General features: G+C 41.5%; 1 protein-coding gene across 1 annotated transcript in view; it reads left to right on the top strand.

The window, feature by feature from the left end:
- Positions 1 to 709: 709 nt before the first annotated feature.
- Positions 710 to 22,683, top strand: part of syngap1b (synaptic Ras GTPase activating protein 1b) — a 132,313-nt gene continuing 110,339 nt past the window's right edge. The window contains exons 1-2 of the mRNA XM_078251763.1: positions 710 to 734; positions 20,108 to 20,520. Of these exons, the coding sequence (XP_078107889.1) occupies positions 710 to 734; positions 20,108 to 20,520 (438 nt within the window). The remainder of the gene's footprint in view (positions 735 to 20,107; positions 20,521 to 22,683) is intronic.

The following is a 22,683-nucleotide window of genomic DNA, read 5'->3' on the forward strand; positions in this document are numbered from 1 at the left end:
TGACATTTTGATAGAGGCATTGCTGGAATGAGAGAGCTACAGTTATAGTTTAAAGACATTAGGTAAGTGAAGGAGAGATGCGAACAGAGAATAAGGGAGAGAGTGCGAGCGGAAGAGAGAGGCAAAGAGAGCTGTGGGAGTGAGTGTAAGCGAGTGGGAGACTGAGAGCATCAGAGGGAGATTTGTGAGAGAAGGCTACCGTATAGATATATAACGGGCAAGCCCAACTTTGCTGATGGCCAAAGCCTGAATGGGCTCAAACTGTTCCTGTCATTCATCTGTATTTACTTGCAAGTTAAGGGGCCATCCACACGGAAACGCTTTTTGGTGTAAACGCACATATTTTGCATCGTTTTGGCCGATCGTCCAAACGAATTGCTGTAAATGCACTGCCTGAAGACGCACTTTTTTGAAACCTGGTCCCAGGGTGAAAAAATTCGAAAACGCCGCCCTTGCGTCTTCGTTTGGACGGCGAAGCCACATACTTGCGTGTCGATATTGAGCCACTTAGGGTTACTAGGGCTGTTTGGTTTCTTCTTCTACTGTCTGTTTGTATACAGCGCCCAAGCTTTATGCGCATGCTCCGCCTCTTCTCTGTCTTTGGTGAATTTCTGTAGCAGAAACAGCGCCACCTATAAGCCTGGAATATGAAGTGGCGTGTTGAGTCATTTACAAATGGATCCGTTTGGACGCAAACATTCTTGAAACGATGCCAGGGAAGACGGGTCGTTTTGGTAAGTGTGGACGTGGCCTAAGTCTGCCCATTTAGAATCTTAGGGAAAATCCTCACCAAATTGAAATGTTGAAGAGAAATACTCTTTTACATGGACTTTTCAGTTTATTAGACACAATCATTTTAATTTCTTTTTTGTATATTTTCTATTTAGGCATGTGGCATATCATTGTCGTATGCAATATGGTCAAGATCTCCAAGTTTCAAATGAGCTGCATTAAGATTTATGCAAGTAAATGCAAATGATTGACAGGGACATCTTGAGGTTGTTGGTGCTAATAATGGGCACAGTTGCCATTCCACACAAGTAATGAACATAGATGAACACAAAAGTACTAAACACAAAAGTTGAACAGATGGAGTCATTTGTATTTATTGTTCATTGTGTAGTTATTATTATAAGCAATCTGTTAATCCTAACATGTGCTTATGTGAAGCATTTCAATTTGTCAGGGAGATCAAGAAAGAAGGAAAAGGCCACATATAAGAAAAGAAAAGATCAGACTGAAAGCCAGGTAGGTACATTTGAATTTAGATTTGCAGAGGCAGAGAAAACATCACAGAGATCTAGAAATAAAAATAGAAGTGTGAGAGAAGATGGAGGAGTGAGAGGGAACAGGATAGAGGTAAAAGGTAGAAATGTGATTCTAGGACAGATCATTTATTTTTTTTAAATCCCAAATAGAGGAATATTAAGGATGAAAGGGTGGAAGAGTAACAGCGTAAATACAAAAGGGGGAGGAGTGGGTGTGGGCAGTGAGATGAAAGGTTTTCAGGAGGGTATAAAAGAGAAGGCCACATCCAGGAAGAAGAAGCCAGAGAGGGAGCCAGAGAGCAAAGGGGTGGGGGGGCTGAGAAACAGATGGGCAGAAGGATGGGAGATATGGATGGGAAAAGGGAAGGGAAGGGGGGGTTGGAGAAGAGGCTGCCAGGAGTTAGTGTCAAAAGTTGGACTCCATTGAGATTCATTGCGTGGTGATGGCCATATTGATCCCCCCCTCCTCCTTTAGACATATTGCATATTGTCTTTTATCTCGAGGTCAGCTTATGAATGATTATTTTTTGGGGCTTTTCTGCCTTTATTGACTGCTAGGTGAGAAAGGGGAGAGAGGGGGAAGACATGCAGGAACTCGTCACAGGTCGGATTTGAACCCTGGACCTCTGCGTTGAGGCATAAACCTCTCAGTATATGTGCGCCTGCTCAAGGCAAGGCAGCTTTATTTGTATAGCACATTTCAGCAACAGGGCAATTCAAAGTGCTTTACATAAAACATTAAAGAGCAGTTAGAAAACGATAAAAAAAACCCAAAACAAATGAAAACATCAAAGTGCAGGTAAAAATGATTAAAAAAAACAAAACAAAAAACATTTCTCCGACCACAGGTCCTTTTGGCTCCGGTTACCTGGTGTTTTCGTTACCCATTACAAGATTGCTACTTTTCACTATGATGTAGCCGTCGCTACAAAGCTTAGTTTAATCTCGGTAAACCTTGCTAAATCCGGGACAGTTCACAGTCTGTCTCTTGATAAGTTCACAGAAATATCTGACAAGTTCACAGACGTTGTCTTTCTTATTGACCTAGTTCACAGACTAAATCTGATCAGTTCACAGACGTGGTCCTTGTATGGATAATCTATTGTCACACCTGTGTTTTTTGAGTTCTAATCTATGTCACACCCGTGTTGGAGAATTTCTCAGAGATATGTCCGTTATCTGTTCAAAAATACCACTAGATAAAGACAAGAATAAAAATTTACAGTGCAGTATAAGAAATTAAAGAACTGAGAGATAAAATACGTGAATAAAAGTTACAGTGCAGTATAAGAAATTAAACATTAAAGAGCAGTTATAGAATGTCATACAGTGTCATCAATGCATATTCAGTATAACAAATGAACAGTTATTTAAAGAAAGGCAACATCAAAAAGATAGGTCTTTAGCTTTGATTTAAAAGAACTGAGAGTTGCTGCGGACCTGCAGTTTTCTGGGAGTTTGTTCCAGAGTGGAGTGTGGAGTGTAAAAACTGAATGCTGCTTCCCCCTGTTTAGTTCTGACTCTGGGGACAACAAGTAGACCTGTCCCAGACGACCTGAGAGGTCTGGGTGGGTCATAGTGTAGCAGCAGATCAGAAATGTATTTTGGCCCTAAACCGTTTAGTGATTTATAAACCAGCAAAAGTATTTTGAAATCAATTCTTTGAGGCACTGGAAGCCAGTGTAGAGACTTCAGTACTGGAGTGATGTGATCCATTTTCTTGGTCTTAGTGAGGACTCGAGCGGCAGCGTTCTGAATCAGCTGCAGCTGTCTGATTGATTTTTTAGGGAGACGTGTAAAGACACCGTAGTCAAGTCTACTGAAGATAAAAGCATGGACAAGTTTTTCCAAAACCTGCTGAGACATAAGTCCTTTAACCCTTGATATATTTTTAAGGTGGTAATAGGCTGACTTTGTAATTGTCTTAATGTGGCTGTTAAAATTCAGGTCTGAGTCCATGACTACACCAAGATTTCTGGCTTTGTCTGTTGTTTTTAACATTGTCATTGTCGTTGAAGCTGAGTGCTGACTTTTAATTGTTCCACTTTTGCTCCAAAAACAACCACCTCAGTTTTTTCATCATTTAATTTAAGAAAATTCTGGCACATCCAGTCGTTAATTTGTTCAATGCACTTAGTCAGTTGTTGTATTGGACTATAGTCCCCTGGCGATAAGGTTATATAAATTTGTGTGTCATCCGCATAACTATGGTAACTTATTTTATTGTTTTCCAGAATTTGAGCCAGTGGAAGCATGTATATGTTAAACAGGAGAGGCCCCAGAACTGAGCCTTGGGGAACTCCGCACGTCATATTTGTATGCTCAGATGTATAATTCCCTATAGACACAAAGTAGTCCCTATTCTTTAAATAAGACTCAAACCAGTTTAGTACTGTGCCAGAAATGCCAACCCAGTTTTCCAATCGGTCTAGTAATATGTCATGGTCGACCGTAATCAAATGCAGCACTGAGAAGATACCAACTTGATTTGGCCAACTCAGACTGCTGAACCATCATTTTAGCTTCAGGTGAATTTTAGAATTTTCTACCCACTGAGCCAACCCGGCCACAGGATGGGTCCATCTAAATAGAACACTGACTCTCATGCCTCATGCAAGTTAAAGTAGTTGTCACTGTAATCATTCCTCCTCTCCATACTGGCTGTGAAGCGACCCCTAATTAGTGCAACTCTTAAATGCAAAAATGGGTTCTAAAAGTCACCTGAAGCTAAAATGATGGTTCAGCAGTCTGAGTTGGCCAAATCAAGTATCTTCCAGAATTATGGCTTTTTTTAGTTGCCAGATTCCCTCCTTGTGTTTTAGTGTTGCTCTCCTATAACATTGTCTGACTCATGATGGACATCCATGCAGTCTTCTGTCTTGTCAAAACCTGGTGCCTACATTACCCACAATGCAACTCAACTGCCGGCAGTTGGGTCGGATATTTGGATGTGTTTTGCTTGTAGCATCTAATATAGCCTTGAGTCGCTAGCCTCAAGCAGAGATGAGAAGGTCTGGTAAGCTCACTTCTTTCTAACTCCCAACCCCCAGATTTATTTCATTTTCAAACTTGTAGTCTTCAGCCCCAACTGACTCATGTGACATCACTTGAGGCAATTTATTAGACTTCACACAGCTCCCTCTGGAGCCACAAAAGGCTTTATACAACTTCTTTTCACACATGCAGTAGTACTCCCCACGACCTGTAAACAGACTTTGATGTGTAAAATCAGTGGAGTTCAGCGTCAATGTGCTTCAAAACAAAGTGCTTGTAAGATCATGGAAGAGTGTGTGTGAACCTTTCTGACATCAGAATTAATATGACTACGACAAACAAATTTGTCAAACTTCTTCACACAACTCCTATAACCTTTTGTGTAAACACATTCCTTTGAGGACAGACTTTCCTTATTTTATTTTATTGGTTTATTTGATAGGGACCATGCATATTTATGAACATTGTTGTATAAAAACACCATGTAAATATGCCAGAATTAGTAAAAATAACTACTTTTCATCTGCAGTCTCTAGGCAGGTGACATAGGACTAACATAGAGACAAGCCAGCAGTCATACAGCACTCATTCACTATAAATTAAAAGGTACACATAATGGTGACATATACATTGACAAAACAAACAAACAAAACAAAAATACATGATGACAAAGAAATTACTCACCCACCTCTATACTGCATTCAATTTAACAGTGAAAGTGTATGGGTGATGAAATGTGTGATAGTTAAAAGTGAGTGCATCTCTGGTTTTCTAGAAGCCACTGTTTTAAGTGAGTTTTAAAGGTGTTGAATGTAGGACACTCTCTTATTGGGAGGGGCAGGCTATTCCAGAGTTTACCTCCTATTATTGACAATACGTTTTGTCCAGAAGTGGTGCGTCTAAATGGTATCATACAGTCCCCTTTTACAGAGGCCCGTGTACTACCTCCGCTTTCAAGTCTTTGAAAAAAGCCATGCAGCGGAGGGGGGGGGGGCAAGATTATGTAACACTTTATATACCAAACAAACATACTTGAAATGTTTAAAAATGTCAAAGCTTAAAAATGTATGTCTCTCTAAGATATCGCAATGGTGAAATGACAATGCCTTTTTATTAAACGTTTTTATGGCTTTCTTAAATAGAGATTCAATGCTTTTAAGAGTAGTTGTGCTAGTTAATGACCAGTTTGTAAAACAATACTCAATATGTGAAAAGATCATAGTATATAAGAACAAGTTGGCAGCTTTAGTGTCAAGAAATGGCCTAACTTGTTTAAAATTCTGCAAATTGAATTTAACTATTTGCCACCTTTTTTACATGACTTTTGAATGTTAGGGTGGAGTCATATATGACTCCTAGATACTTGAATTCATTAACAATATCAAGATCCTGTCCTCTAAGGAACACATTAGAATGTGACACCTTCATGTTTTGTTTGGTAAATGCCATACAAACAGTTTTTTTGGTGTTTAGGTAGAGTCATCAATGTGAGCCAGTGTGGATGCTATCTCTTGGTAGTTCTTAGCATGTGTAAAGATTACAGCATCGTCTGCATACATCTGGACATCAACGTTTTTACATGCCTCTGGCAGATCATTTATATACAGTGTAAACAGGATTGGACCAAGTATGGAGCCTTGGGGGACCCCTACTTAAGTGTGTGCTGTTGTATCCTTTTGTACAGCAGGCTTTTTGCTCCACCTTTCGACTGTGGCTACTTGGAATACAAACACTTAGGCAGGTTCACACGGAAAGTAAAAGCTAATTCATTTTAGCATGCTCCAGCCTTTACAGTGTAGTTGCTTTAGGAATGAATCACTTCACAGCCAGTGTGGCAAGGAGGAGTGATTACAGCCACCCAGTACTATCTTAACATATTATTAGTATTGTATAAAGACAAACGTAATACAATCTGAACCTATCTAAGACACAGCTACTGTGAGTGTAACAACACAGATTAATTCCTGCAGAGCAATACACTGATGGTATATTCGGTACCTTTTGATGTGTTTAACAATGTTGCAGAGCTTGGATTACTGCATGCATTCTCAGTGCCAACTTACGCTCACGGTGTGTGTGTATATATAGTTAGAGATGGAAAGAGAAAAGGAGAGGGGGAGGGATGGAGAGACAGAAGCAGAGAGAGTAAGAGAGTGAGGTACAAGTCAGTATTTCATGGATGGCTGTGTTGCTATGGGAACAAGATGTGGGCTCCCTATTCCCAAAAAAGTGTCCTCCTTCCTTCCTCCCATCCTTCCCTCTTTCTCTCTTTCATCACTTCATTTCTCTCTTCTTCTCCTTCACGGCATTCACAGCATCTACACCTCTCTCCTCCTCTTCCCTTTCCCCCATGATCACATCCCACCACATGCCTCCTCTCTCTCTCTCTTTCTCTCTCTCTCAATCTCTCACCCTCTTCTCCATCATCCATCCTTTCCCCTCCCACTCATTTACCTCTCTCTCTCTCGCTCTCTCTCTCTCTCTGCCTATTCTCTTCCTCTCCTCTGCTTCACTCTCCCACATTTTCCCTCTGTCCTTCCCCTCTCTGTCTCTCTCTTTGCATCTCTCTTTCTCCTGTCTCTCTGATCCCTCTGTCTCTTTAACACTCACTTATATTCTATTCTTTTCTCGGTTGTCATGGCAATAGGCTGGGGGCGTGAGGGAGCGAGCGCGAGCAAGCGAGCGGGAGTGGGTGTTTCGGAAGTGACATCTCTTGGGCAGTAACCTTGTTTCCTGTGTGGTGGAGTTGGGGGCAGATTCAAGGCGCTAGCAGTGCAGCAACAGTGACGCCGTGTGGACGCTTTGGGTGAGCAATGGGGAACCCGGGACGTGCCGCGTGAGGGCTGGGTGAATGATCTGATAGGTGAGAATACTCTCTCTGCCTCTACCACTCTCTCTCTTTCTCTGTGTGACACACACACACACCCACACACACCCTCCCCCCCCTCTCATCAAACATCTCTCCTTCATGGTTGAAGTGGACCCATTGTAGGGATCAAAGCTTTTGCCTAGATTGATACAGTCGTATGGGAAGGGCAGTTTTATTTGTTTACATATTCACTGCTTTCGGTCTACACACAGACAACACCACACCTACATGTGGGCACACACATATACAGACAGACGCATACATTTCTTTGCATTATAGTTTGAGCTGGTGATGTAAATGTACACTTTTACACGTAAAGACATTATGACTACAGTGATCAGCAAGTGAGTTTTTACTTCAGAAGCCTTATGTTTCAGCTCTGTAGCAGCCCTGAAGACGGCCTATAGTACTCAGAAAAGGAGTATAGTGTGGAGAGTAGGTACATACAGTTCTGAGCGAAGGTGGATATAGTACTAAAGAGGAGGATTAGGTGCTGATGGAAGGTAGGTATCAGTGCTTAGGGCAAGGGGATGCATGCACAGAGGGTGCACTGTGACTCTGATGTACAGTATATTTAAGAAGTATTCAGTGTGATCTGTGGGTGTACTTTAAAGCTGCATTATTAATTGTTTTGGCCACCTGGGGGTAGAAGAAATTTACAACAAGCTGAAAAACTTCAACCCTAACAATGTTTCACCTTATAATGTTGCTAATGTGTTAGCAAACAGTTACCATTTATTTTGAGTTGTGTTTCTAACAAGCTGATGAATTTAAGTCCTTTACTCATCTTTTAGCTTTGTTTTGGTTGCAACCAACTCCTAAGGAAAATATCTTATGTACAGTATATGTCTTTTTAGCCACTAAACGCTCCACGATTTTCACTAGCTAGTTACTAACTTTGTCTGTCTGATCTGATAGCCTGGTCCTACCAGACTCTCGTACATTTCATTTGTACAGCGAGTCTGGCCACTCTCCATTGACAAGTGTTAACTTCCTTGAAGGCAGGTACTCTGTTTAAAACTATTGGATCTGCCATAACCAATCGCTAATGTTTGGTCGTGATGTCGGCTTAGCATCGCTAGCGTTCGCCTTAGCCAACTCCTTCACCACTAACGGAGCGAGCTGGAAAATCAAACTTTTCACGAACCCCATGGGGAGGAGGGCCACAACATCATGGCCACCAACAAAACTCGGCAAAGATTGATCTTGCTTGGGCTTTAACTTCTGGATATTCGGCAGCGTTGCCACAACGGACCGAATGGCTTCGCTCGTATCTTTCTCCGCCGCCATTACCAAACTACAACTCAAACTAGCGGACGACCTCAACGTCATCGTTCTCAGCCACTCCCTCTGTTCGCTCATTGGACTGGTAAAGATTGGCTGGAGAAAACCCGCGAATATACCAAAACCTAGATGACGTACTAAAGGAAAATGAAAATTGAGCGGAAGTACGTAAGAGGGCGGATCCAGGCTACTGATCTGATGCATCAGATCGATATTAGGTATCGGCCCTGATGTGATTGATTCACATTAGATACAATTTGTTTGTCAATATCAATGTCGTTTCTTCAGTCACTACCTTCACTCAGTCATGGTGGGGCATTGGCATTTTAGTGCCATATCAAGCTTTGGCCTCATGTTACCTTACATAAAAATTACTTGAATTTTACACACTGAAGTATACAGATTAAAAGTTTGGGAAAAAGAGGGCACTCTCATCGGATTGGTACCCGGTCCAGAAGTGTGCAACCTTTGACATATATATATATATATATATATATAGCAATTGTAAGTCACTTTGGATAAAAGCGTCGGCTAAATGACATGTAATGTAATGTAATGGCAGAGACCCTAGTGGAGGTATCTGAATCAGTATCGGGATAGGAAAAGCTGAATTGTTGCATATCTACTAAAAGGCTAGAGAGTTGCAGAATCACGTGATGATTCTCTGTTGGTTCCTTTCTACAAGCGACCCCTTTTTACATTACACATCGACATTGACATTTGATCCATGTGTAGAAATATTGATAAGTGGTGCATAAAATGGCCAGATTTTGAGGTGGATTTAGCTTGGATACTTGGCATGTCTTTGATTTCAAATTTGACAAATGCACACATACAGACACATAAAGCGTGGGCGTCATACAGGGACATTTTAGCTCACACAACACAGCTTCATAAATGTGCTGGCAATTAACACAATAGTCGTCATGAGTTCAAAAGTCACAAATTCAAGTCGGAGGCAAATTCTGATAAGTCACAGGAGGTGCCACATAGTACAAAAGTTCACCAGAAGTAATGTCTGTTTTAAGCCCATTTTGTGTGATTCACTCACAAAAAGTCATTGCCACAACACTACAATCCACAGCCATCGGAAAGCAAGACTGTATATTAGTGACAGTGGTCAGACGGCCTATATTTTTGTTGAAAAATATGTGAAGACATAGAAAGAAAATCTGTCCTCAGGCCTGTGTGAAATGAAGAATGGCAGACATTCTGTTTCTGCATTGGATCATCCCTTTCCAATAGTTGGGAGAGCCGTGTTCTGCTGTTTGAGACGTGTGTACAATCTGTCCAATACTCCACTTAGAATTACACAGCAGTAGTTAGAAGGAAGAGGAAAAGGGCCAGATTAACATCTTAAAATACAGATAAAACTAGAGATGCACGATTACAATTTTCTAGGCCGATTCCGATTTTTCATTGAGTTTGACCTGCCGATACCGATTTTAGCCGATTCTGATTTCGTTTTTTCTAACCACTTTACAGCACACACAAATATTTATTTTCTTAAAAATATAACTGTTATTTTCTTTCATAGAACATTTTACATTTTGCATAGAACATAGAAAATGTTTTGAACAGATAATCGACCGCTATAAAATAGAACTATATAAATCACTCCTAGTGTGGAAAATTCACACACATCTAAAGGGCAATGTTATGGAAGAACCATTTCCTTCTTTTCACATCCAATATCTAAACTAAAGAAATGTGATATATTTAGCAAACTAAACTTCTGTATGACAACAGGGAAAACTACGGAGCCCCTAAGGGGACATGAGCAAAAAAAAAAATCTAAAGTTTAGTTTAATGTGCTCACGTGAAACTTTAATGTGAGCACGCAAAACTTTTGTGTGAGCACATGAAAGCTGTATATTGATGCAGCCTGGGCCATGACAGTGACAGTTAGAGAAATGACTACAGTACAGGAGTTAGTTGCACTATATTTTAATCTAGGTCTTCATTATAAGGACATTGCTGCTTTGCTTGCAAGTCGTCACCATTATATTGTTTCGATACAACATTTAAAACGGATTTTAAAATCTTGTTCCGGAGCAAGGGATACAGCAATTTGGATCGGGCAATTACTTTTATATATGAACAGTTACAAACATCTGGCCAACTCCACGGATATAGGTGGATGTACTCAAAATGCAAGGAGAATGGATTAAACATAAGGAAAGAGGATGTTCGATTAATTCTACGAGAAAAGGGATGTTGAGCGGGACATTCTAAAACGCTTAACGTGAAAAAGCTTAACGTGGATTAATGTACCTAAACAATGATCAATGATTACCAAATTTCTCTCTCATATTGCTCCTCATAATCACTGAAAACTGTCAAATCGATCCAAACGTCCAATTATTATGGACATTATCTGACATTAAGCGTTTCTGCTTCACATTTTCAGCAGGGCAGCGGAGCGGCTGTGGGTTGACTCTCCGTGGTTCTCATGGGCTTTATAAGTTTTAGAATGTCCCTGTTGAACTCAGAGAGGAGAGGGGGGGGGGCATGAATTTCAAAACTCCGCACCAAAATAATTTATTATTTTTATTCAGGAATTCAACTGTCATGTAAACCCGAAAATACAAATAAAAAATCATGAACTCAAGTGTCATTATGAAACACAAAACAAACACAAAGTGTTGGTCTGTACAGTTGTGCTGTTAGTTATATGTAGTTTGCTGCTAGAATGCAGCCTGACGTCTGACTCCCCCCGTGTGAAATACCAAACTCCTTCCTACATACATTGCAAAATGCTTTGTTTGCATCATGTAAAACTGCTGTAATCCAGGGGTATTTCCCTATCCAGTCCTCCCAGTACCTGCAGAGATGTTTTTGCTTTTTAGCTACGTGTTCATCGGGTCCAGGGACACCAGCCTGAGCCTCCATTTCAACATGAATGAATGAAAAATAGCAATGCATGTTATCAAAATTTGCGACTAATGTTATATCGGACTATAACTACTCAAGAGTCTGCTCTTGAGACTTTGCTCTAATTTTCGGGACAATTAGGGCAGGATTCGGGACAACTGCTTGAATTTCGGGACTGTCCCGAATTTTTCGGGACATCTGGTCACCCTACTCTTATGACAAATTGAAGCCTTTTGGCATCTATGTAAACCAAGGGGGTAACCTTCGCTTCAGAGCTCGAACCTCCTATGGCGCCATTTTGATGCTAACAAGCACCCACCCCCTGTTAGCATTCCATTGACTGCCATTCATTTTGACGTTACTTTGACAGCGAATAACTTTACATCTGAAGCGTTTAAAGACTTTATTTGTCCATTGTTTATTTCTAAAGAAACACGACAATGTATAAAAGGCTCCATTACCTTGTATCTCACGTTATGGCTCCGTAGCAGGTGTTTTTGTAAAAATAGGCTAACGATTGAGTCATAACCACGCGACTTACTGTCGCATAGTAGAGGAATTACCATATAGTACAGGAGAAGCTCGCAGGCAGTTTCGACTTACATTAGCTGTTTACGTTTAATTACTAAGGTTAACTAGCATTTTAGTGATCAATAATTAGCCTGTGTCCATGTTATCTCCTTACATATACCTACGCGCTCCGTCTCTGCAAGATTGGGAATGATTGAGATTTCTCTTGGCACAGCTACCAGAAGACTTCCAACATTCAGACAGGTTGCTCACGTCACATTTACGTTGTCTCTCTCAGTTGGAGGCTGCGCAGTAACGCTCGGCGCTCACCGGAAAAGTGCTTCTAATGGCCTTCACTGGTCTCCGTCCAGAGCAACAGGATCTGTTGGTCCATTCTATATACAGTCTATGATATAAACTCATCTTTAGCCGCCATCCTTTCTAACTGGAGTTCTTTGCTGCAGTGGTGCTGACTGTGGCACTGGCCTTGGCGCTGTTCAGAAATGGGTTTCAAAGCGGTGCACATGAAAACAAATCTAAAGTTTAGTTTCATGTGCTCACACAAAACTTTCATGTGCTCATGTGAAAAGGTTTTGCGTGCACACATGAAAGTTTCACGTGAGCACATGAAAGTTTCGTGTGAGCACATTAAACTAAACTTTAGATTTTCTTTTGCTTATGTCCCCTTAGGGGCTCCGTAGAAAACAGGTAATGACAATAAAATAATATATAAATAACAAATAAAAATAAAATAAATATAGCCTTGCAGTATAAAGATATTTCTCAAAACGCAGGCAATAACACAGGCCTATTGCAATCACTTGTACATCAATTCAAGGGGTGTTTGAACGTCAACAGTAACGTTACCTGAAAACAGCGTGTAGTTCTTTTTAGCAAGTTTGCTTTATTTGTCATTGTGCATAAATATGAACAATACCGTTGCTGTCAACGGGCTTATCTGCTAATGTCTACCGACGGTTACCTCGGAAACAATCCAGCAAATAGACGGTACCCTAGGGTGCAGTTACCAGAAACAGATGATTTAACGTCACCGCTCATTTTACACACAGTGTAGCAACAAAACTAAACGCTGAGGGAAGATTACTATGTTTTTAATGTTGGTTTTGAGAGGTATGCATCCCCACTAACCTGGAAAGTGTTATATTCCTCCGACACTACAGCGTGTCGGAGGAATATAACGTCTCCTGCAGTGGGGCGTCAGAGGCACTGTAGCGTTCACTAGCATTAGCTTCTTGTCTCACCTGGGGTCTGATAAACAGTACATTTATCAAAGTCAGTGTGCCCAACGCCATTTTCCAATAAACTGTAGCTGTCATATTTCATGGGACCCGCGCGAGTGTGGTTTTCATGTTCCAGTTGTTCAGCCTCAGAGGGGAGAGAGAGAGAGAGAGCGGCTGACCGTTCGCCTGAGATCAGTAGAGCAGACGGCTCTGCAGAGCCGTGTATAATTATGACTTAATGACATTTCATAAACAGCTGAAGGAGCGGCGGTGCGTCGCTGCTACATGCATATAGCGGAAACCCTGCGTGTGCACGTATGATGCTGATGTTGCGCAATGTTAATCATGCGGCGCCCGAGTGCATTTGACCGGCATAAAATCGGCATATGTCAGACTGACCAGCCGGTCGCCGGTCATGGCCGATCATGTGAAGATCAATGTTACTGTGGTCTACAACAGATAGATGTACTATAGATGTCACACAACTCAAAGTGTGTTTTAGTGTGTAATTATTTATTTAGTTTATAGTAGATTTTGGTTTGCTGTTGTGTCATAAAACAGACTTATAGCTAAGCAACAATTGTAGTAAGCGTTAAAGCTCCAAAATGAATGTGTCAAAGTCCACATTATACCTAGCCTGACAAGCCAGACCCACATCAAGATGTTGGGTCTGGGAACTCACTATTGGCTCAATCCGAGGGGATAAACGGTTGTCTTTCAAATTCCCTCTGCACGCAATAGGATAGCGCTACAACCAGGACGAGCAACGAAGAAGGCAGCGAAGCTAGTTGATAGATTAAACTTTTGCCGCATCCGCTCGGCAAAACTCCGAACACATCTTCCTTTTTTAAGAATGATTTCAGTGCTGTCCTTTCCTGAAAGAAAAGCTTAACTCCAAGTCTTCCAGAAGACCACTGTTCCCAGAAGCAGCAGCAGCCATAAGCCCGCCCACCGACTCTATACACGATGTGATTGGCCTGACTCGCAAGCCAACGGAGAGTGCCTCCCCTGGCTGCAAATTACATTTGCTGCCGCTAGGGTGCGTCTAGATTTCTAGGCTACATTATACCCAATATAATTACAAAAAAACAAACTAGCCTTTACAACATGATCATTAAAATAACATTTAGTAATCAGCTGTAACTGTAGCAACACAGATACAACTTATCTCCTACTCAAGTCTGACACCGCCTCCGACTCCACCAGTAACCCTGAGTGATGGTAGCCTGTAATTGGCACAAATAAAGTCACATTTTTCACAATAGAGATACCTAATTAAAGCAGAGATCCAAAAGAAGTGTCTGGTGTAGAGGTAGTGTGTCATGATGCAAAATGCTGTAATGGCACTGTTGCTGTCTTTTTCATAGCTGAACAGTTGGTCGCTGGTTGATTGCTCATACCAGTGTACAGTACTTCATCTTCAAGCTATTTGGGTATTAGTTGTGGTGGGAGCTGGTGAGATTGTTAGCTTTAAATTGCTCATGCTGGGTATTGAGTTTTGGAAGCCAGATGCCTCAACACCACCCTGTGAGGTAATCGTTGAGTAATAGGTATTGATCAACATACCTATCAACCCCCCACAGATATATTTAGGTAAGTTTGTGCAACGGAGCTGAGAAATTATACTGATTAGCTTTTAATGAAGGAAAAGCCTGGTTTCTGAATGAAGATTATTATTACTATTATTTATTGTGCTAAATGCTCATGCCAATCCACTACCGTGGCCAAGACTAATGTAAGGCTGATGAGGTGGAGTTTCTCCTTCGCAGCATATAGCAGAAGTTGAGAGCATGACCAATGTGCTTATTCAGCGAGAACCATCGTACTTCTGGGCCTCTGTGACCCCGCTGCTGACACTTGACATCCCCCTCTTGAATCAGCTCTGACAGCAGCCTACTGTACTTCACATATGCACCACTCTGACTCACAGCTTGTCAAAGTGCAGCACTGCATTTATTCTCACTGCCTTCCATATATTAATTCTCGACAAAATAACATCTGTATTCTGTCGGTATTTTTTTTCCGGTAATCCTTTCGAAAGCAATAATATGTAATACTGGTGCAGCTGAAGTCACGGTAATGACATGTACACTGTGTGGTGCTTTCTTGCCTAGAAAGTAAGATGCTTTGGTTCACCATGCTTGCTGGAGTACATTATCTGCCCCAGGCGGCCCGGGATATTGCAAGCTTTATTTTTAGCGCTGTTTTGGAGCTCAGCGATGTGTATAAATCAACATTAGGCCTGTCGGGTTCCAGTAATGACAACGTTGACTAAGGCTGACCAGTCATCCTATTGGTGCATGGGACTCTTCTTTGTAAACTGCTAGGGATGGCAGAAAAAGGAAAAGAGCCCACACGAGAGAGGAACAAAGGCAGAGCAAGGGAAATGCAGAGAGCAGACCGTGGAGAGTGAATGAAAGTGAGGTAGAGGAAGATGCGTGGAGTAAAGAGGCATCTCAGCATTTCTGCTTGTGCCAAATTGTTAGTGTACAGTATATGTGCACCCTGTACGTACGAACGGACAGACAGAAGAATGAGTCTGCTCATTGAAATTCTGTCCACTGCGCTTCACAGGCCCTTAATAGGCAGCCTCTGGGGTGGAGAGGTAGGCCTACAGTAGAGTAGTGCAGATTGGGCTGTGGATGACTCATGCTGCTATCCTCCAGTGAATATCTCAGCATCATGACTTTGCTCTGCACAGTTACAAAGTTTGGATTCCAGGGCTGAGATGCTTTTTGGAGAAGGGGAGAGCATGCCACACAGTGCTTTATGTTTCTGGAGGCCGGTGATAATGACCAATGGTTAATTTTGCACTTACTCAGAATCAAATCTGCTTTTACAGTTTGGCTCAAAGACGACACACCTATCCACAAGAAGAATAATGCATAAAAAGAGTAGAATAAGTGAGCAGTGATAGATCATCAGAACTCCTCTTTATGATGAAATATATGAAGGTGCTTACAACTGGAACATTTTGTGTGATGCACACCAAAACACTTTTACAATTTCCCTTTGCAACAAAAATATTTTGCCATTTAGCCTTTGAAGATAACATTTCCTAATAACCTGCTGTGCAACATAACTCAGAGCAGATTAATAGAGTGTAAAGCCTTGTACCTTAAAATGCTTTTTCAGCTGTTTATTCATGGTCGTGATGAGACACAACCATTCCAGTCATAATCTTGACAGTATATCACAAAGCACTCCACAATATGTATTTTCAGAATTTCTAGTGAGTATCAGGTCTTACTTTCACCAGCTAGATGTGAGTAACTATAGAGAACCACACTTGAAATTAATAATTTGCGGTTGGAGAGATAAAAATCTGCCAGTTGCTTCCATAAGCATCACTTGGACCGTTACAGGGTAAAACTGACACTTATATAATATATTGTGGCTTTTAAAAGTGATAAGAACTGAGTGACAGAGTGTGGGATTTAAGTAGTGGATCGAAAGAAAATAAAGCAGCAACTAGTTTGATTATTATTAAAATGCCAAACTTTAGATGGTAGCAGGTTCTCAAATGTGAGAATTTGTTGCCCTTCGTCATCTTACGGCGTTTTCACACCGTCAGCCTTTAGTTCGGTTGAATCGAACTAGAGTTCGTTTTCCCCGCTGGTGCGGTTCGTTTGGGCAGGTGAGAACGCTTTCAATTAAACTCTGGAGCGGTTCGTTTGTGGTGAGAACGTGATCCGTACTCGAACCGCACCAACTATATGTACTTCGCAAGTCCGAGCTAATGTCTCCTGTAGTCAGGTGTGTTTAGCAATCTGCGATGCAGCAGAGCAGCAAGCAGTAGCACTTTGCAGTGTTTCTATCACAGAAATAGACTGTAGTCAAGCTTGCCATCCGTCACTCGTATCTCCGTGGTCAAACCAGCCGCCGCTAAAATTGGAGACAGACACCGGCACAGCAGAGCGAAGTCTCGGTGACCAGAGCAGATGTAGTAATGTCTCTTGCGATACAATGTCTGATAATTTTAATGAAATGAGCTGGTTTGACCACTAGACCAGAACACAGGACCTTCTTCCTGTATTTACTTTCTTGTTCAGACATATCCGACCAATAAGAGGGCTGGACGTTTTGCCTGATTTGTAATGACGCATTTTGGTACGCTTGGATTTTTCCAGGTGTGAAACCAAACCAAACCAAACCGACCGAGGGCAAATCGCTCCAAGTTTACTAACTCACCAACTGATTCGGACCAAAGCAAACAAACTACAGGTGGGAAAACGCCCTTACATTAAAGTAAACTGAAAATATTTGGGGTTTTGGACCGTTGGTCGAACAAAACATTTAATGAGGTCCTTGTCCTTGTGCCCTAGGATATTGTGATGGATGTTTTCTGATGATTTATAGACCAAACAATTATTCATTCTAAAATAAATTGGCAGATTCATTGATAATGTAAACAACCATTAGTTGCAACCCTTGAAAGCCCTGGCATTAAGTGTTCTACAGGAAGAAAACAAATTAAATAAGATTAAAAAATCGTTCAACCGGCTGCCAAAAATTCCATAAAGGCTATTTTGTCATCCTACGTGCTTCAGTCTTTCCCACTTTTTGCTCCCTTTTAAATTTTGTGCAGACACAAAGGCTGAGCGGAGGCTTTCGTAACACAGCCTCATCACTGTGGCCCATATTCATAGCCTCGAGTTTCTGTTCACCCAAATGATTCATATAACATATTTTAACAACAAAAACAAAAGACATTTATCTGTAGAGGTGCAACATTTTGTGACTGGACTAAATGGTAGCTGAGATTTAGAGTGATCATCCCACTATAGAAAGACATCATCCATTTGTCTTTCTTGAAGGAGCTCATATATATTTCAGCAGCTCGATTCATAATTCAAACAGGAACTTGAAAGATCACCTGAGTTGTTATTTTGCCACAATTAAGACAATAGCCTGTTTTTTCTGCTCTGGCTGGGGATCATGGAGAATCACTGTATACGTCAACTGTCTGGAAGAATCTGAGAAGTGATGATGCAGTAAAATAATCGGTTGTGACATGCTGTAGTGTTGCATTGTGGGCCTCAGCAGGTGACTGTTTCTGGCTTACTTTCAAAAGGAGAGAGTGCAGAGCCTCAGTTTTGTCAAACAAATATCAGGGTGTGTGTGTGTGTGTGTGTGAGTACACCCTGCAGATGTTGTGAGTGTAAATTTGGCTTTTCATTTATGCAGGAGGCGTGAGCTGCACACCCAGCAGAAGTCTTTCTCAACTTGTTTACCCCAGGAAAATCACATTAATCCTGTTGTTTTAACTTGGTAAGATCACTTGTTTTCAGTGCAAATGAGTTCACGAATCTCCCCCTGGACCAGAGCATATAAAATTGATGTTAGTAGAGTGGTGATTTTCCTTATAGGGAAATAGTCACCTTTTTATTTTGAATATTAAAGCAAAGTACGATTGATTCAGCCTTGTTCCCAGGCATGTTCCACTGGACTGTTTCTAAAAGAGTGGAGTCTTTGAATTCCAGCATCAGACAGGATAAAGCGAGGAACTGCCTCAAGACGTTTGCTTTTGTATTCGTAGCTGAAAACTATAAATGCTCAGTGGCGTAACGGGAAGCATGTGAGAGATGCTGCTGTTGCCTTTTGCTTCATGGAAAAGAAATAAAAATGTCTAGAGCTTAAACAGAGATTATAAATAAGGTGTCTTAAGAGGAGGGAGAGAAAATGCAAGGTCAATATTAGACAGATGCATCAAGAGATGTTGAACAAGTCACAGAGAAAGAGAATTTTAACCTATAGAAAAGTCTTACAAGTGCACAAACAAACTGTTAGCGCGAATTACATTTTATGACTGATAAAAGCTTGAACAGATTACACACACACGACATGGGCTAGTATTATTCTGTGCCTGTTTTAACTGTTCCTTAAGTTAAAACATAAGTTAAAGCAGTGCAATAAGGCTAGAGTGAAGAAAGAACAGACAAAGTGCCTCATTCACCAAAGGTCCTTAGCCACACATTTTTAATTTAAGACGAAGTGAAACCGCTACCTTGGAGAAGAAAATCCATATTAATATCTCCAACACTTGGTGATCAATTCCCTAAATTATCCAAGGCACAGAGCCCTCAGATATAATTTTCATTTTTTTCCACATCTTCTTGATTGATCCTTGGAATCAGGGATAACGTTAAAGATAATTGTGTACCCCCACCGAGAAGATTAAAGTCTGTGTCTGTCTGTCAGCAGGATATCTCAGGAACCTCGGAACAGATTTCTGTTAAATGTGGTGGACAGGACAGCCTCAGGCCAAGGAACGGATGATTAGATTTTGGTGGTGAGCTCGATCTAGGACTTCTTCAATTAGACAATTGTCATTTTTAGCTGTGACTATAAAACTAACAGGGACAGAGACTTGATTTGACATTCAAAGGGTGTGTTTGCAGCGTCACTAGCAAGTGCCTGCTGCTTATAAATGAAATATCTCTTTGCTTTTCTCAGCCGTGTCTCAGCACCCATGTTTTAGTCATGGGAACTGCCTCTGCTTTTGTTTTATGTTTGTACTGTTTGTGTGAATGGGGAAAATGATGTTAGGAAAACAAGGGCAAGGGAAAAACAAAGACATATCCTCTGGACTAGTGAATTAAAGGAAAATATGAAAAGTAAACCAGTTTGAAGTGTTTTAAGGCTTTTAAAAGTATGACTAAAGCATTTGACCTTTTTTAAAGGACTAGTTAGGCATTCTGTTTGCCTGCTTTCTTGCACAGAGTTGGACAAAAAGATCAATACTACTCTCACATCTAGGAACGGTTAGCCTAGCTTAGCATAAAGACTGGAAACAGGGAAACCGCTAGCCTGGCTCTGTCCCAAGGTTTAAAAAATTGCCTACCAGCACCTCTAATACTTATTGCATATTTGGATTTTGTTTCATTATAACTAATGACATCTGGCTGACCTATCACACACACTCCAATTACACCTGACACAGATGTTATGAGGACAGACATGTGTCACAGCATCACAGCCCTCCTCCACAGCCGATCACCCTAACTGACCTTCTCTTTCCTCCCTCTCTCTTTTCCCTTCCTGCCCCCTCCTTCTCTCCTGTCCAGATGCAAGGTGTGCCGCCCCCCCCTCCTATCATCACCATCATCGCACCCACGCCCACTCCTTCCACGCTCCCTCTTACGACCGTCCCGCCCACGAACGTCCCATCTACGACCGTCCCTCCTTCAACCGTCCCTCTTTCGACCGTCCTTCCTTCGACCGTCCTTCCTTCGACCGGCCCTCTTTCGACCGTCCCTCCTTCGACCGTCCCTCCTTCGACCGGCCCTCCTTCGACCGTCCTTCCTTCGACCGTCCTTCCTTCGACCGTCCCTCCTACAACCGTCCCTCCTACAACCTTTCCCCGCACGAGGGCCCCATCTACGACCGCCCTCCGCAAGACCGTCCACCCCAAGACCGCTGGGACCCCCATCTCCGTGTGAACACCGGAAATCAGATCTACATGTTGGACCAGGAAGAGGTATTGCACTCCACACAACAGGAATACACTGATACTGGTTTTGCACAGATGGCACACCAGTTGAAATAAATGAGGGGGGCATTAGTATTCAGTGTTTTTCCTGGCTCAGAATGGGCCTTTGCGCAGAGACACAGTAAGTGGGGGGACTGGGAGTTCTCCCCCAGGAAATTTTGTGCGTACATTTTTAGACACCAATTTATGAGTAAAAAATAAGTAAAACACAAAATTCTGATGGCAGGTAACGATTCCAAATGGAATATAATACAGTAAGGGGGCTTTCACATCAGGGACTTGGGCCCCGATCTGACTAAACTTGACCCTAAAGACCCGTTTGTTTAATTAATATAAACAGGTCTTGAGGTAACTTTTTACTCCTAAGTTGAAAATTTTTGCAGTGACTAACATAACGTAACTGCTACTGTTGTAGCTAATTTGTATAATAATACAATCATGTTATGAAGTATAATATTTTTATTTTGAAATGGGCTACATTCTATTGATAATAATAATTTATCAGTGATGTTGAATATACAGTAGTGTAACGGACCACCACGGTTCGCCATGCATGTGAACCACGGATTAATTTCAGTGTTTGACCTTCATAGTGTAAAAACATGACACTACGTGAATGGGGGGGCAGCAGAAAAACGGAGCAGGACGCACCGTTCGTTCAGGGCAATGCCGCAGTCGCTGTGGTTTTCATGCGTAGGCCTACTCACGTACGGTTCACATCAGGTGTTAAGACCAACTGTGCCAAAACACAGAATTGGATTACTATTTAACGCGACTATGAGACGTTTTTTTTAACCGGTCATGAAACTGTCTCAATTTAAAACTGATGCCATCATACGGCAGCACAGCCCGCCGCACACAGACAGCCGTCGGAGCTCCGGCGGAGAGAGCTCCGCGCCAGTCAGCAGCGGCTTCTCGCCGCACCACCGGTCCGGCAGCATGGTCACCAGACGAGTCCGGTACAGCCTGACTCTGCAAACGGAGATCCAATTAGCACTAGCTTCACAGCGGAGCGTTAAGGTCCAGTCAAAACAATGCAGCTTGGCTAGCTTATCAGCGCCAGCCGAAAGTGTAAAATATCAGCGTCAACGTTTTGGCGCTTGTGATTTTCCCTTGCTGCTGGCTAACAACCTCTTTGGGGGGTGCCAAAACCTTCTCTAAAACCCTAGTATTAGGCCAAAACTTCAGAAGGGAATGACCTATTTTTCACACTTTGCACTGAGTTTAGAGAGGATCTACCACTCTAATGTAAAAAGAGAAGTTTATTTCACTTATTTTGACATCTGACTAACACATTTTATCACAATATGTTGTGAGCTGGTAAATTCTTCTGAGTTTACCCAGAAAAATAAAGGTTAAACAGTCTTCATTATATAAATGTGTCAAAGCAAATATTAAAATATTTCCCTCTCCTGTGATGCAATAAAGGTATTTAAATAGACATGGCATAACCTTTAACTATTATACGATTAAACTTTACACACGCCACTTAAAGGTACAATATGTAACTTTTCTGCATTAAAATGTCTAAAAACGACCATACCTATGTTATATATTTTTTTGAGTTGTGTAGTTACACTATACCAAATGTTTCCATCAAATGGCAAACCCAGAGAAATCTGTTATTTTATTTTCAGACACGTCATGTTTCATTTAGTCGCCCGTCAGTGGCGTCATATAACCTTTCACCATCTAGTTACTCGTTACTTCTGTCAAAACACGGGCACCCAGATGCTACGTTCCAGAGTAATTGTAAATCATACAATGTCACAGAAACAAATACTGGTAACACTACTTTTTCTGCCAAAATGCATCATTTTGTGAGTAATTACATGCCATTTTGCAACACAGTAATACAGCAGAAACCTTATTGATTGATACATATCGATATTAATCCAGCTTAATGTTACTACAATGTATGTGCTGGTTGACAAGTAGCTAACATTCATGCTAGCTAATGCTTGGTGGATAACGTCATAGGGTTACAACATCGTTCATCACGCTCATAAAGTTATTAGTAGTATGACTGTTTTGACCATGGATAAAAGCAGCACTGCACTAACCCACGAATAAGTTCCCTCGTAACGTTAACGTTAGTTGTATAGCTACATAGACGATTAATCTAATGCTAATTTAGCCAGCTAGCACACT

Source organism: Sander vitreus, chromosome 6 (assembly GCF_031162955.1).
Source record: "Sander vitreus isolate 19-12246 chromosome 6, sanVit1, whole genome shotgun sequence".
NCBI classification, from domain to species: domain Eukaryota; kingdom Metazoa; phylum Chordata; class Actinopteri; order Perciformes; family Percidae; genus Sander; species Sander vitreus.